This window comes from Sprattus sprattus (assembly GCF_963457725.1).
Source record: "Sprattus sprattus genome assembly, chromosome: 19".
NCBI classification, from domain to species: domain Eukaryota; kingdom Metazoa; phylum Chordata; class Actinopteri; order Clupeiformes; family Clupeidae; genus Sprattus; species Sprattus sprattus.
In genome coordinates, this window is record NC_137917.1 from 4,500,340 (window position 1) to 4,518,328 (window position 17,989).

The 17,989-nt window shown below is 40.3% G+C and overlaps 1 protein-coding gene across 1 annotated transcript in view; it reads left to right on the plus strand.

Moving 5' to 3' along the window:
* dennd4b (DENN/MADD domain containing 4B) overlaps positions 1 to 3,035 on the plus strand; it is a 34,166-nt gene extending 31,131 nt beyond the window's left edge. The window contains exon 29 of the mRNA XM_080857587.1: positions 42 to 3,035. Coding sequence (XP_080713713.1) covers positions 42 to 187 — 146 coding nt within the window. The 3' untranslated portion in view covers positions 188 to 3,035. The remainder of the gene's footprint in view (positions 1 to 41) is intronic.
* The last annotated feature ends 14,954 nt before the right edge of the window (positions 3,036 to 17,989 follow it).

Consider the following 17,989-nt stretch of genomic DNA (forward strand, 5'->3'; position numbering starts at 1 on the left):
GGGTGTTCGTCCCTTTTTGTTTTGTTTCGTTTTGTCTGCAGCGGCGTTTGATAAGAAGTACAAGGCGGCCTACTCCCGCCTGAGTGGCTCCCTGGGCCGGGAGGAGTTGCGGCGGAAGCGAGTGCAGCCGCCCAGCCCCAAAGCCGTGGACTGCAGACGCTGCTTCCTGATGCCTCTGGAGTGCTGATGACTCCCCAAACTCCCTTCTCTCTCCTCCTCCCTCTCTCGCCCCTGCTCCTCATCAGGGCCAGGGCCCACTGGACCTCTTCACCAACACCACCTCCAACCACTTCAACATAGCGGTCCTTGCCTTGACTCCACCTATGCCTGGCTTGCCTGGTTTTGCCTAAACATCTCAGCATATTTTTCCAGGACCTTGGAACGGGGAGGCTCTGGTAGTGTAACACCACATCTTAGTCTCTGCCAGCCACACTCCCAACAGCTTACCTTGCAGCTGCCAATACAACTGAATAAGAATTAGAAGGGCCTTGTACCATTTGTATTACAAACGGAACACAGTTGGTGTTTTTGGCTATGGTCAGTAGTCAGCTAAATGGGCAAAGCAAACCGGTCTCTTACTCATACCTGAGCTCCTGAACTTGTAGATGTCTTGTGCTGCCGTGTGTTTCTGCCCTGATGCATTCTGCGGACTCTTTGTGTGGGCTTGTGCTTTAGACACAATCCTAAACTATGCACCTTGTATGGACATCAAACCCACGTTGCAATGCCTTCAAACTAGAACCTGATATCTGCTTCTGCGTGGACAAACGATGAACTGGCAGTAAGACCTCGCACGTTCTCATGTCTGCCATCAATTAGAAAAGGGATCGAACTCCTGATTCTAGCACAGTGTGAAGGGCAAGGGCTTCACCCACAATCTGTTCTCCAATTTCACTGAACCTTTTTTACCCTCATGTTTTTATACTTCCCATCTTCTGTTGCCATCCCAGACTTCCGAATGGAGAAGGAGAAACACCTGGCTGGTCTGGAGGTCACGCTCTCAGCACCATCCTTGATCAAGTCTGCCCAGGGAGAGAGGTGGTGGTAACGGACAGTACAGTACAACTGCGATTTGAGCAAAGAACAAACTCCATTTGCGAGTCCAGGTTCATTCTCGAAGGGAAACACTGTCACAAACCGTGAGGAAGAGAACAGAAGTTGTTCCTCCGTTGGGAAGGTCCAGGCAGAGGTCCGCGTGGTCTGGGTCACTGAAGCAGAGGAAGTGGAGATGCTCCGCTGTCGGCCGAAGAGGTTGGGTACAAATCAGCACTTAGCATGACCTCAAACCAAAAGACTTCACACACACACACATACACATGGAAAGGACTGCTAGATTTTTGTTTTGTTTTTTTTGTTTTGCGATTATGTTGCCTGTTGGTCGGTTTGACCATGACATGGGACATGGAGTGTTGAGTGTGTTTATTCAGAGACTGCGGAGCTCACAGTGATCTGGATGACAAGTGACAGAAAGGGCAGAAAGTCCCTGGCTTATACGTACAGTCCCACCTGTCAGTGTCACCAACAGCTATGCCCTTCCTGTGACATGCATATTTTGCCTTGTTCTACTGGTATAGTACTCTGGTTAACATGTGTGGTATCTATCTGTATTATGCCTATCTCTGTGTGTATTTCTTTTTTTTTAATCTTTTCACAGCATAAAGGGAAAACCACTGCACTGCTTTTAAAGCTAGGGAATTCTCACCACTGTGACTGATGTCTGACTGCATTGTTTTAAACCACCTCTGCCACATACCATAAGACAGCATTTCAGCAGCGCATTCGCTCATATAAGTCTAGACTAAATGGGGAAAGCACCTTAGAATCAAATCTACTCCAAGCAACTCAGAACTCGCACGTGTTCCAGAATACACCTCCACTTGACGTTCAGTACTAGAACTTGCTTTTGGGCTTAAGGCAATGGATGAGCGGGCTGCTCTAATTTGTTTTTGGCACTGACTTGTAATGAGATTTTTTAAAAAAAAGAAGAATTCAGTCGTCTGGGTGCACTAGACAAAAACACATTTGAGATTAGATGCTCCTGTCTATATGTGAGTGATATTGTGGCAGTTTTCTCCAAATCCAAAAGCGATGATTAACCCAGCAATAGCTTAAACAGCAGCAACAATTAATTACTTTATTCATTTTTTTTATGAAGTTTACACCATGCTGTTGGACAGGGATGTTGACAGGAAACAAATTACACATTGACATTCTCCATATTTTGGCCTCCTGACCATGTGACCCATGAGATTTTGAGCCTAACTATTTGTATGTAGTTGTCATCTCATTATTGAACTTGACACTGAGGCTGACACTGACACTACGACTGTAAGGAGTAGATCACATTTCAGTACCACTGTTTAAAGCTAGAGGAACCATAGTAAAGATGTTTATTTTGTTAAAGAATTTTCGTTAGAGGAGCTCAGCAGTTTGATACCCCTCATTATTTCTTTCCTGTGGTTTTATTTCTCTAGGAAAAAAGAAAGCTGTGATTGTTTTTTGTTTTGTTTTTGTCATTTTGTTTGTTTGTTGAATGTTAATGTTGAATGGATATTGGGAGAAAAGCTATATCCATTACACTTTATTTTAGTCTTAAGTTGAATAATGTAGTATATTCCTATGGCACTGATACACCATTGTATTATAATGTATTCTAAACAGAAGACCACAGGACAGAACCTGTGCAAATAAACAAGGTTAGTGTTTTCTTGCTTCACCCATTCAATGCTAAATTTGCCAAGCTGAGTAACTGCAATAATTGGTCACAACCAGCAGAGGGCAGAAAATGCCAAAGGATCATGCATGGGAGTATGCCACTGTATTATAATGCAATGGACTGGATACTTGTGAGAGGAAATTTGACTTCCAGGGTCAGTTTTTATTTTGTATGGTAAAAAGATCACAATGAAGTAAAGAGAGTAGTATTTAAAGTTTATTGTGTTTGCCGTAGTAATTTATATGGTGTTGTTATGTTGTGAATTTCTTTGTCTATTTTATTTTGTTAATTTTTTTGTAAGAAAATATAAAAAACTATCTACCCCCAGCTCTCTTTTGTCATAATTACGAACTATGCTGATGCTTCTTGGTACATCAAGTGCCTCCTGTATTTGTCATGTTTCTGACCAATAGATAGCCTATGTCACAGGTTACTGATCTACCAGTTCAACATGCATATCATATTTTTTTAACACTTTTATTAAAACCGGTAGGCTGTGCCTTAGAAGTCATAGAACATGTTGACCTAATGTCTAGATTTGAACCTTTACTATCAGTCATAGCTACTACCACACCTTAGCCTCCACGACTTCCACAAATATGATGAAACAAATGGTGCTCTGTCTTAAGTGCTAAACAGACTTCATGTAACATATATAGTTATGTAGTGATGCTGAACTTGTGTAGTGATGTAGTGATGCTTTACAATTCCTCTCCCACATTGACCCTACCGACTATGGGCACGGCCATGTGAGGCAGTAACTGCTGCTCTTGGGAGCGGACGCTGATGTAGCTGAGGTCACACAATACTGGGGCCACCCCCAAGCCTTCTACAGGACAGCCATTGAGTGAGTTTTAATTCACACGAGTAACTGCATTATTAGGTTTGAGACTGCTTGCTGGCCTTATTTTTGCATATGGATTAGGAACAAGTTGGATCAGACTGAGACCAGTATATCACTTAAACAACTTGTGATATTAATAACTTGTGTTTCTTTCTGGTAGTAAGTGTTTGAATCCCACACCACCTCCTGTGGACCACCTCTGATTAAGCCGAATCAAAAAGAAAAAATGGTGTATGAAATTGAAACTGATTTTGTAGTTTATAGCTTATTTTAGTTTTCGTTCCTAAATTGTACATTTGTTTATAATACAGTCTCACTCGCCCTGGAATCTTTGTTGTGTGACGTGTTTTGTCTTCCTGGGTTCCAGATTCTCTTCTCTCCATTCCTGACATCCTTTCCATTTCCCATCCTCTTTTGTCCTCCTCTCCTTCTGTCTCTTTTTCTCTAGCAACTGTGCCCTTACTGCTTCCTGCTCATGAGCTTTTATCATATCTTGTTTGCGGCTGGCTGGGCTGGACTGGGCTGGCTGGCTGGCTGGCTGGCTGGGCTGGCTGGCTGATATGACATATTACACATGATACATATGTCATTACTGTGAAAGCAAATACCTTCAGCTGAAAGCTGTATCATTTATAATGACTGATGTGATCAACAACACATTTTGCAGATACATGATAACCTAATTAAGCCAAACCATGTGGTGGCTGTTGGTCATAATGAATGTCCTAATGATGGTCCTGAGCTACTGAAGTTTCCAGGTGCTCAGAAAGGAGCGGGACAATTGACGCCAAAGGCTGTACAGTTTTTCTCTGCTTCTGAAATGTTCACCTCTACTCCAGCAACAGTAAGATGGCCACTTACTTTGAATAGCAAAAGCCAAAATGTGAAATGGATTGCTAAGCATCAAAGGAATTAGCTTGAGTAGTTGATGAAATAATGATTGTTTATTCTCTATTCAGCAGGCCACTGATTTGGGCATTGAAACAACTGCAAAGGTGAAAGGCCCTGAGGTGAAAGTGAATCACATGCAGACTTTACAGCCACCTCCTAGCTTCGAGAAACTCCAACATGGAGTGTCAGAAGTGCAGTATAAACAGGGAAACATCAAGATGTGTAATCACAATATAGACACAGGTGAGGACCTTCTCAAGAACTCTGAGAGTGCTTCACCTGACAGCAGATTTCAGATTATTGAGAAAGGGGTGTTACCTGAAGGTCAACTGTATCCACCAGCCATACCGGTAAAATCGTTGTTCCTGCAGATATAATTGTATTGACTTTTTTAAGAAGCACATCAGGCATAATAGCTTACTATTCACTCACTTATTACTGTGTTAATACAGATTTAATGCAACTCCTATAATTCCACAATCAAGTGTTCATATAGATTTGTTTAGGTAATTAAAAACCAAAGCACAGATTACCTTATGATAACCTATGAACCCGATAACATCTGAAAAATGTATCCATACTAAATATTGCAGTACATTTTGAAATCTTAAATTGTTAGTCCCATATAGGGTATTTGGTCGCCCCGTGCTCCATTGATAGGTCAGCTGGATATAATTTTGCTCTTAGTCTGCCCAAATTAATAATAATAATAATAATTCATTTTATTTTTAACGCACTTTTCATTCCAAAGAATCTCAGAGTGCCTACATATTAGAAATTAACTATAATAATACAATAAAATTAAAAACAAATTTAATTATTAGCATAAGCATAACAGAAAAGATTTAACACAAGGCCAGAAATGCCTTCCTGAATAAAAAAGTTTTAAGTCCAGCTTTAAAGGAGTCCAGCGTCTGCGTTGCCCTTAGGTGGTCAGGGAGGCTGTTCCATAAATGTGGCTCTGCCGAGCAAAAGGCCCGGTCGCCCATGGTGCGGAGCTTGGTTTTGGGGACACGGAGGACCGAGCTGTTTGAAGACCTGAGGGTGCAGGTGGAGGTTTGGGGAGTAATTAATTCTTGCAGGTAGGGAGGTGCATGTCCATTAATGCATGTATGGGTGCATGTATGGGTTTACTCTGTAGTCAAGGAGCTATGGGAGATATATGACCTTGGAGAAGGCCCAAAGGTTTTAACGGGATTGCCGCTGCCACGTCCATCTCAACTCTTTCTGCAAACCTTAACTTGTGCACAAGACATCGGGCCACGCACCAGGCACAGCTACTGCAAGGTTCGGCCACTAGGTCTACTGTAGAAAAGGGTGAAAATATAGCTAAAACTATAGACGAAAAATTACAATCAATGAACAAATGAATTACCATCAATTACAAAATAATATCACTCTAACATTAAAACAATTGTTTTGTCTTCTGTGTGAAGCATATATTTGAACTCTGCTGGGAGATCCTTCAGGATATGTATACCAAAGATTGGTCTGGTTGGTCAGACCGACTGCCTGAGGACCAATTCAAATCCTTTCGTGACCTCTCCAAGATTCAGGTAAAATTTTGTTAATGGCTGAATGATTGATGCTTTTCAGCACAGCCATTATTGCATTTTCCACAGTCCCACCGATGCCAGATTTGATTGGTATTGTTCAGTCAGGACAACTGACACATAAATAACTCTTATAAAGGACATTATATTACAGTTATATGAAAATTGTTTAACACTTAGATAAACATACCTAAACTGTCAGTCCACCTTTATGTGACTCGAAATAGGGGGAAAACACAGTGGTAGCAGGTGGTTTACCTAATTTTTTAAATGAAATTTTAATAATTAATTTACAATAAAGGTCTCATGTCTTTATCTAGGAGTTTGTAACCAAGAAGATCTTTAGACTGTTGGGAATGCAAAATACTACTAATAAGGCTGAAAAGAAATACAGTGGAAGTACCCAATATCACATTGAGAATGAGCTAGAGCTTTACCCCAATCCTCGTAAGTACAGTGCGCAGCATTCATTCATCTCTGCAACTTTTCTCTCCGAAAAAGTGGGGAGTTTGAGATATTGCTGGGGATGATTTTAGAATGTATATATCATGAAGACTGTAGATGAGTGTATGTACATAGGTAGAAACAATAGCCTTCAATATATTATCATGTCTAATATTATGTTTCTAATAATCAGTCATTATAATTAAGATACTCACAATTGGAGGGAGCTCAATGAATCCATGCCAAGCTAATTCACATACATTATGATGTCAGTGCTGCAGAGAGAAAATATGAAGTTGGCAGATGATGTCCTTGAGTACATAATGGGACACTTTTATGACCTTAATAATTTTTTTTTGTGAAATGAAGAACAGAATATAAAATGGCTGCCCTCAGTCCCATCTACATCGCCCTCATCACTTCCCATCTCTACCAATCCCCTCCCACAATGCATTCATTAAAAAATAATACAAAATAATAAACCATGATATGGTGGTGTATTCTTTCTTAATACTTAACCATGTGTACATAACCACAAAAATGACCTTTATAGGATTAAATGACGTAACATAACAAACATGTGACAAGTACTTTCTCAAATTAATTCTCTAGCACAGCATTCAGAGTAGGCTACAGTCTGTTGCTTTGGCTCTATTTACCATCTAGGCAGGCTCCTTTCATATTACCTATTACACTTTAGACAGGTTTACATTTTTACAGTAGCCTAATCTGTAATCTATTAGATTTCAAAAGTAACCTTCCAAACCCTGTTCATTTGGCTACATAAAAAAAAGCTGATGAAATAAATACAAAGGGTTAATTTCATTCTAGTATCGTTTGGTTTCATAGAAGAAGGCTATATAGTGTATGTGTTATTGACTTTTGTTCTGCCATGACGGCGGGTAAGCAATCTCCACATGGCTCTGGTCCTACCTAACTTACCTCAACAAAGGGTTCCATTTCCTGACCGCCAGCCAGGGGGTGCAGAGTGAATCGTTCAACGCTGCTTTCACTTGGTTTTCTAAAGATATCAATCTATTCTTCCACTTAGCCTTTTCGCCAAATGAAAGCAATGACGTCGCTTGAAGACTATCAATTTTTACAGTCTCTGAAAGGGAAGCGCCTTAAATTAAAGGTGTATGATGAAACTTTCATCGGTGTTGTTCAGCGTATCCTGAACAAAACAGTCATCTTGGAGAATGGTAATTCCGAAATATACAATAGCTAACGTTAGCTAACTAAAGTTAACATTTTGCTGTAATGGATGTCACCGTATGTCAGTTATGCATTGCCTTGTGCCGATATTGTGTGTGAGATGAACACGGAAAGTAGTCTTTTTCTTGAAGCAGCAACTATTATTAGAGCAACTTTTGTTAGAATGAAGCATATCCTGACGCTAACTATATGCCAATGCTAACATGTTGCAGTTAAGGCAGTCAAAAGTGGCAGGGAACACGCTGTAAGACAATTTCATGGGCGTGAAATTTTGGGCGGTAAGTGAGTTTAAAAAATATATAATAATGTATACATTTAATTTAATTTGAGTACAACAGTTACATGTATCATACAGAATCGATATTTACTTTTTAATCTCTTATCAAGGTAAGTAGTGCTATGTAGCTAGCTAGCCAACTAGTGATTACTTTAAAGGAAGTAGTAAGGGAATCATGAAGTAACCGACCCTGCCTAAACCATTTTTGTTGTTCCTGTTTGCAGTGGAGTTTTTTCGTAGCACAGAACGTGGAATTGGGTAAGATCAGCAAACAGAGTCTCTTTTTGGTTTTCTGTTGGTTTTTGAGTGATCCGAAACAATTCCAATATGCCAGTTATGACAGTTCCTGGGACTTTTGTTACAGGAACAATGTGGTGGCAGCCACTGGAGAAGGGCACTTGACCGTGGCCGAATATCAGCCCTATAAGCTGGATATGTTGCGAGGTGAGGTCGTTATGGAGATATCTTAAAAAGTGTGTAAACTATGTAGTCACTGTTGTTGACGATTCAGACATTATTTCCTATGTTAAAAGTTTTGAAATGCTTATTAAACTAAATTAAAATTAATCAGCTTTTCCATGTGTACGACATTATGACGTTATGTGTGATTTGTTCTCCATCAGACAAAGAAGATGATGAATTTGTCAACTATGTAGTCATCAATGAATTTCATCAGAAATTCCTCCCAGCCGTAAGTACATTGAAATCTGACACAATCCGAATTTTAACCTACTATTTTGTAAAACATTTAATTGGCTGTAGTTAAAGGTGCCAACCCTTTGCACTATTTGCAATTACACCCTGCAGTGTGTCTCATTTTTACTGTCAGTGTCAAACTTTTCATGTCCAAATTGCAGTAATGGTCTCTTACAAAGCTTTTAGTGGGCATACATAATTTTTCTCATTTTAGGGGGCTTTGATAAATGATTTGTGAGCTGTTGGTATGTTTAATGCGGTGGAATCACTTTTTATAGATAATGGAGATTCAGCGGCAGAAAGTCATTGGGGTGGGAGCCGATGGCATTGGAGGAGTTTATCTTGAGAGACTCTGCTGGCTCCAGGTAAGAGAAGCTATGAGACCAATGTTTATAGGAGGTGTACTTAAAAGTGTAGTGTAGTAATCATAAAACGTTTTCCCGTGCCTCAATTGCCTGAGAGACCATTGCATTAAAATTATCACTGTACTTTAACCCTTTGGACTGCAGCCCTACTCTTGGTCTGAAAGGTAATGTGAGTGAGATAGAATACAATCTGTTGCCGCTTTACTGTTGTCCTGGCCTATTGATCCCCCCCATGCCTTATACGTAAGGAGTCTGCAACTTTGTTAAATTAAACTCTAAGGCATTCACATGCCATATTAATTTCAAAAGAGTTTGCATGAAATGGACTACATCATTATGATAATGGAAAATAATTTCATGATCTGTGTTGCATAATTCTATGATTATCTCTCAAATGAGAAAGGGGTTTTCTTTCCACAGATTACCACTAAGAACAGGGTCTTCCTCTTTGATATTTTGGCACTTGGAGCTGTTGCCTTTAAAAATGGTTTGACCAAGATCTTTTCAAATGATCGCATATTGAAGGTCAGTTTTTAAAAGGTTCTACAGTAGTCTAAAGTAGTAATTTAGAGCATATGCATGCAAATTAACTAGTAATGTTACTGGTATTTTCTTCTTCTAGGTTGCCCACGACTGTCGCAGACTTGCCGCTTGCCTGATTGCTCAATATGGTGTGAAGCTCATGAATGTATTTGACACACAGGTATAGAAAACATGCATACTGATTGTCATTCATTCATTCATTCATTCATTCATAACATTGTTTTGTTGTAGAGATTTGCTTGCCAGGCTTGATATTGAACTGTTTATATATTCAGCAGAGCAGTTCAGCTTAGTATCTTTGTTCCTGTATCACAATCTGTTAGACTTAGTATTAATAGTAGTAAATGTGTGTGTGCTCTAAATGTACCTTGATGGTACGTGTGGTAAATGAGATACCTCACCCGTTCCTGGATGTTTTTGGTCTTTGACAGGTGGCGGATTTCCTGCAGTTTTACAGAGAGACAGGAGGTCTCCTCCCCGACCGGGTCACCACCATGCAGGAGGTAGTGAGCCTTCACCTGGGGATGCCTGCCTCTCACCTGTCCTCTCTCAACATCAAGTTGCGGCTCTCCAAGGTAACAATTGCAAGAATCGGTGCACATACTGTATCTGTGTTTTTAATAGCTCTTGAGCTATCTGTGGTTTAATGTTGTAATAATGATAAGACAACCATTTTTGAAAGTTGTGATTTAAATTATTCTACCAACCTTGTGAAAGTGTATTGTGGCATTCTTACTTAGAAAGCGTCCAATCGCATGCTATTTTGCTTATATTTAATGACTCCAATAAACTCTGTGTTTACCACTGACTGCCACATCCGATTCTTCAAAGGGAAGGTGTACCTAGAAGGTGTCGCCTTCTGTCTAGCACTGTCTGCCAATGGCCACATGTTCTGATTGACAGGAGGACCGTGAGGTGTGGTACATGCGGCCCTGCCCAGAGCCGCTGCTGAGGCTCATGGCTCTGTCGGTCATCCACCTGCTGCCCCTGCGCGTGGCGCTGCTGGATGCCCTCATGCTGGACTACACCAGCCTGGTGGATTCCCACCTGGCCAGCGTGCTCTTCCAGCCTGTGCAAACACAGGACATCGGCCAGGTGAGGCTGCTAAAGAGGGCAGCGTAGATTTCTAACCAATAAAAGAACACAGTTAAGATGGACCATGACTTCCATGAAAGAATGAAATTGTAAAGCGTTTTGCAGAATAATAATGAGCGCTAACAGAATGACATTCATTACATGCCCATAGGATAAAATTGTCATCTACATCCAAAATCACGGAAAATATGGTGTAGGAAGTTTTGTGTATGTCTGAATGTCTTTGTGTATGAATGTTTGTGCATGTGCCATGTATATGCTTGTTTGCATGTTTTATTTGTGTGATGCATATGGTTAAGTGTGTGTGTGTGTGTGTGTGTGTGTGTGTGTGTGTGTGTGTGAGCAGAACAGTGGTCTGGAGCTCTCTCGAGAGCTGTGTGAGCTGGAGCAGCTGCAGCAGGAGCGTAGGGCCTGGGCCATGGACTACTACCCGTCCACCACAGAGGGACGGCTGCTGCGCTTCGTGTCCCTCTCCAACTCCAGTACCTCTGCTGCGGCCACGTCTGCCTCTTCATTCCACTCTCGCACCTCTTACGACTCAAATCCTACCCCAGCACCCACCACTGATGCCCCTCACAACCCCCCACCACCCTCTGGTAGTCCCACACCTACCCCTACACCCTACGCCACACCACCTATTCATACAACCACTGCTCAAAAGCCATCTCATACACCCACTCATGATACACCCACTCTTCATACACCCACTCCTGGGTCAGACAGCACTGAAACCCCCACTCCATCCCCCACCCCTCACATCACTTTACCCGCCCGTCAGGCCGGTAACACACCAGCTCTTAATCCCATCCTTGAACCTGTTCCCTCATACCCTTCAAACCCAAGCCAGGGCACCAAGTCTCCAGCACTTAACCAGTTCATGTCACCTAGAGTCCTTTCCATAGCGACCCCCAAGAATGAAGCATCATCCACCAAGGTCCCCAAAATGGAGACATTACTCAAACAGTGTCCCAAGACATTTCCCACAGAGAGCTTTGCGTCTCTCTCCCCACCTCCTCGACTCATTGAGGTACTCATGGACACCATGAGTCAGTCAATGCCCCTTACTGCAGAGGGCACTGGTCAGTCTAGCATTGGCTCCTACCTCAACCTGGGCAGAGGCCTACAGCTGCAGAGGGCTCTATTTAACAACCAGGTGCCACACACTGACGTGATGCCACAAAGCCCCACCACCACAGTGGCAGGGTCAAAGGGTTTGGGCTCCTCTGCTCCAGAGGCTGACTTCCCCTTAAAGCCCATGGCAGCCATGGCAGGGGTTGCCCAGCAGATTGGCAGTGGTAACCGTAGTACAGCGCCACCTCTTGGTAGAGGAACGGTGTTGCAGAATGGCCCTGTTCGTCCATCTGCTCTCAGTCAGGCTGACTTCCCCTTAAAGCCCATGGCAGCCATGGCAGGGGTTGCCCAGCAGATTGGCAGTGGTAACCGTAGTACAGTGCCACCTCTTGGTAGAGGAACGGTGTTGCAGAATGGCCCTGTTCGTCCATCTGCTCTCAGTCTAGCGTTCAACTCCTTCAGAATGACAAGATAAGTTGGGAAAGTGAGAAAAAGAAACAAAGCATTTACCCAAGGATGTCTAATTGTTTTTGCTCCATCATTGAATTGACCCTGAATTGGCCCAGTTGTGTACTTTTGGTTCATCCGTCTTGACACTAATAACCTAATTAAATTCAAATCTCCTGGTGCTTTCTGTCTTTGTCTGACACCAGGCTTTTCAGAAAGAATATTCTCAGTCTGTACCAGTGCTGCGTTATTTGGCAATAAAGGGGCACAGAAAGTTGGACCAAACAAATATTTATTTGTTACCCTGTGGAAAAAAAGAACTTGTAAAAAGACCAGACCTTTGTTGCTTGTAGCAGTAGCCTTTGTCCATCTTTGCCATAACTAGCTCACTAAGGCTCAACACCATATTTCTAACCAATAAATGAACACAGTTTAGCCAGTGGATTGTATGAAGAGTAGATATCGGCCCTTTGTTATTTAATAGTCATTTCATTGATCTAGATTGATGACACAGGTGAAACTTTAAATGAAACTTCTTGAAAATTAAAATTCTTTCCACTCCAGTTTAAACTTTTTTCATATATTTGATAATATATTATTAACAAGCATACTTTTTAGATGTTCAGTCGGTCAAGGTAACACGTAAAGGTTGATGGTGCAGAAAGCTGTTCTTGTTTTCAAAACATGAAAATGCTTCTGGACGCATGATGATGTCATTGTGAAGGCATGATAAATACATATTACTGTGCACATCACACACTCTTCCTCAGCCCCACTGCATGTATTGATTTACATGTCCGGCCCTCTAAATTCATAAAAACACCTCAAGCTAATTATTGACATGCACAGAACACACAGGAACAACTGCCTACTATTATCCTTCAGATAGTTGTCAGTGTTTGGGCTAGAAACAAAACCAAAACCTCTGACTATATCTAGTGTCCCCCACATGTCTGAGTCCAAGCAGTAGATCATCTAGATAGTCAATATAAGTCAATGTATTAAAAGAAAATACAAAAAAGCCCTCTTTAATGTCAAAGTGAAAACAGATTTTTACACAGTAATGTCAATTTAATAAAAATATGTGATGTAAAATAAGTGATTGCATAAGTATTCACCCCCTTTAAAGTGACTGACACTTTGTCACTTTAAAGGGGGTGAATACTTATGCAATCACACATTTTCATTGCATATTTGTATTTAATTGACATAACTGTGTAGAAATATGTTTCCACTTTGACATTAAAGAGTGCTTTTTTTGTCAAAAAAGCCAACTTATATTGACCATGATAGATTTATAAAAGCAATAATGCTATGTTCTGATGGGCTAGAACCCTATTAGGTTTGTTCTAATTATTATGAAGTAATCATAAGAAATACACTGATGTATCAAACAGGGAAGTGTCATTGCTATAATGGAAGTTTTTTTGTTTCTTTTTGTTCTATCTTTTTTAAGGAAGGCAAATAGATTTGTTTTGATAAGATTATACCTTCTGTAGTTTTCAGGTTAGGGTTTTTCTTTTATAGTACATTTTGTCTTTCATCACATGGAATTGTTGATTTCTGTCGAACTAGAAAATGTCATATCTCTTTAACTGGTTGTAGGGTTGAAGACTTTACTAGTTGCTATTTTGTCACTGAATAAAAAAAATATCTCTTGGATGAGACAGAAGTGTGTTTATTCCTCAGTCATGTTTCTTTCTTTCACACAATTTAGAACTAATGTACTAATGCAATGTCAAAAACGTAATCTTCCGTCTCAGCCCCATTTCACTCCTCCTACCGCCCATCTTTCTGGCTTGCTATCTGCTTCAGTTCTTGCTATCTTTCTTATATCTACAAAGTCAGTGTTTCTTCTAGGCGTTGTCGAGCAGTACTTTCCACGTGTCGGTATTCCGTGTAATCGAGCTCCTTTTTTACTTCACTCAATTTGCCTTACTGAGTCTTTTCATCTAGCTCAATCTTTCTGTTTTGGACGAACAATTTCTAATTTTTATACTTTTTGAATTTAGCATGCAAACTTTATAATCTAAAATTATGGCTGAACAAAAGAGGAGGACATTGCCTAGGGAACAGACTTTCTCCCAGAGTTATACCAAGGAATACACTTGTATTAGTTAAAGTCCTGTGTCTACCTGTCATACATTTTGCACTATATGTCTGTCCACATTTAGCATTGCCCATAGTGGACTCTATGATGTTAAGACACTAATTTCTTCCATCAAACAAAAAACAGCCAGCACCCAAGTCCAAGGGAATACGAGTCTGCTGTCAATGGGTTTTGAGACCCAGTCCAGTGGCATGACACTGACTAAGAAAGTCACCTCAGCTAAGCTGCTTCCTTCTAGCCTGGATACTGTCGATGCCCAATCGTAGTAGTTACCCGATCGTAGTCGCGCATGCGTAGTAGTTACCGGATCGTAGTCGCGCTTGCTTCACTTTGCGACACTGTAACAACGAGCCAGGGAATCCACCAAGGTTTATGATGTTAAGCTTCATGTTTATTGAATTATTAGTTAAGCAGTGCATTCATTACTAGTAACAGTAATAGAAAATAGCCCGTTTACAACACAATTAAATATAACATTAAACGTATTATGCGTTAAGACCAGACCCATATGTTGACGTTGAGCCTTATGCTGTTAACCGTTTACAAAATTATAAAACATTACATTAAATAAACCTATATTATGCGTTAAGACAAGCCAGATATGTTGATATTGAGCCTTCTGCCGTAAACCGTTTGTGTTTGGAGCATGCCCGATGTGTAGGACTACGATAGGGTAACTACTACGATTGGGCATCGACAGATATCAGACCGAACCCCGCCCACAAAATTTGAGGTTGGGAAATTCGGTCTGGCTCTGTGCCGTTGGGGAGAGATTATCAGAAGGCAGGATTCTGCCGGACCAATCAAATTGTCAGGGCGGGCTTTAGGCGATAATGGACAGATGACCAACCAACGCTTGAGTTGAATTAACTGTAGATTCCAAATCGTACCAAGATGGCGGCGTCTCGGGAGCCTGTTAATGGGACATATTTTATGTGATTTAAGCTATCTACATGACTTTTTTATGTCTGCATTGACTCGGTTAGTTGTGTATGTGCAACACGTATGTTGGAGAGTATTGTAGGTCTTATTGTTAGGTTATTGCTAACGCTTAGACCAAAAATCCATTGAAACACATAGTAGCTATCTAGCCTCGCTGCTAATAAGTATAACATGAGCTTGCATATCTCACAGCTATTGAGAGCGCATTCATTTTGAAAGAGGAACAGAGAAACGTGATTAAGGCATTTGTCGATCGAAAATATGTTTTTGCCGTCCTTCCTACGGGATCCGGCAAAAGTTTAATGTATCAGATGGTCATACTACGTTGCTCTGATTGGTTCTAGGTATCCAATTGAGCGAAGAGGCATTTTTTTTCCTGGTTCGTTGAAACACGCCCCATAATCACAGCTCAATGACTAGAATTATGAGTATGACATCGTCAGGCTAGCATCCTGCTGGAGCCTTCGTAGAACATTGCATACCCATCAATGGTGCAGACCTCTTACTCCACTGATGGCAAAAATGTGTTAATCTATTACTAGATGACAAACCTCAAGACAACATTCGCTTTATGGGGCATACAGAAGTTATACAGCTGTATTGCTTAGTATAACCTTTGAAAATGTCTCAGCCATGATTTTATATTATAAGGGTTGTAGTTTGTACAGAAACGTATAATATATGAGATACTTCCACCACAATATGAAAAGGTTGCCAAAATACACTATGACACAGCCAAATTCACGTGACTTAGAAAAGAGACCCTCTAAAAAACTGATCTTACAGACTACAAATAAGTCTACATTTGTAGGCTGAATGCCACAATATTGTTTCTTTTACAAGTACAAAATACAAATTTTGGAACCATTGAGTACAGATTGGCACACCACAATGTTGGCAATACTGCAATGTCTGTTGTGATATTGTATGAGCAGGAAGCACAATCAAGCATGAATTAGGAATTCATGCAAATCTAACAGTCTTGGTTTACACTGAAATCAGATGGCATGGAATCTTGTGGTATACTTGAAAGTATACTGACTAAACCTTTAAGTCATCATTAGACTGATGTTACTTTGAAGGATGTCATTTTTGGCAGTCAGAACAATTATTTTTAGGTGAATTACAATATACAGTCGTGGCCAAAAGTTTTGGCATAAATTTACATTTTCACAAAGTTTGCTGCTTCAGTGTCTTTAGATATTTTTTTCAGATGTTACTATGGAAGACTAAAGTAAAATTATAAACATTTAATAAGTGTCAAAGGCTTTTATTGACAATTAGTTGAAGTTAATGCAAAAAGTCAATATTGCAGATGCAGTGAAAAATGCCTTTTCCAACTGGATGGAGCACTAAGTTGCTCTGGGAACAAAACATTGATATGTTGGGTCCATTGGCCAGGAAACTCCCCATACCTTAATCCCATTGAGAACTTGTGGTAAATCCTCAAGAGGCGGGTGGAAAAAAAGAAAAAAACTATTTTTGACAAACTCCAAGCCTTGATTATGCAAGAATGGGCCGCCATCAGTCAGGATGTGGCCCAGAAGTTAATTGACAGTATGCCAGGGCGGATTGCAGAGGTCTTCAAAAAAGAAGGGTCAAAATATTAACTTTTTGCATTAACTTTATGTAATTGCAAAGAAAATAATAATAATAATAATAACTTTTATTTGTAATGCGCTTTTCAATGACCCAAATCCAGTGAACTTATTAACTGTTTGTAATTATACTTCAGTTTTCCATAGTAACATCTGACAAAAACATCTAAAGACACTGAAGCAGCAAACTTTGTGAAAATGCATATTTGTGTCATTCTCAAAACTTTTGGCCACGACTGTTCATATTAAAAACATATTTTGCACATTGACAATGATAGCTATTGCTTTAGTTTGTTATAGGTGAGTCCACGATTCAGGTAAAAGATAGCAATCAAATACACTGCTTCCGTCAGTGCTCCAGATATAACATTGAATGGCTGGAATAGTGTTTTGTTCAGTCCAAGCCACTTTCTTCCTCATTTACAGAGTCAGGACTGTCAATGAAGCAGTGTTGATTTGAGCACTTATATTGAGGAGGCAGCTAGAGGACCCAAAGAAGAAATTAATCTGATTCAAAGTGTGTTGGATTAGAATTGTGAACTGTTCTTTTAATGGGGGCACCATGGTCTATGTGGGACATTATGGGACTTGAATGTGATTGGTAGTGAGGTACTAAGAAGGACACACAAACCTAATGAAAAAAAACCTTGAAGGAACAGAAGTATTCAGAGTATTGTCATTGATATTTATCCAAGTAAAATGTATACTAATATTAACTAGACATAACGCAAAGCGTTACAAAATATGACCGCCGAACTGTTCAGTAGGTTTTGGCACAGAATGAGTCATGGTTGTCAGTGTGTTTGGTGTTTTTATGTGTTTTGTGTGTGTAAATTGGTTTGTGTTTCATTTTTATGTATTAAAGGAATTATTTGTGATAGATTTTGATGATTTGGTTATGTAATGTTTTGTGTACTACTTTTTTGTGGATTGTTTTGGTATATTTTTCTTTTGCAATGTAGTTTGTTAAAACAGGTCACATAAAGAGGTGTGGAAACAAAGTGAAGTTTCCAACCACCAACAGGTGGCACTATAGGTGATATCAGTCAGGCATATGTACGCGTTCGGGCCGGATCCAGCGTCCACCCTAAGACATTTTCTCTGGATCAAACAATGTACGCAAGAGTTATAAGAGACTTTGTGTTTTGTGGCAAGCACTGGCAAGTTGGCAAAGTTTGAGGG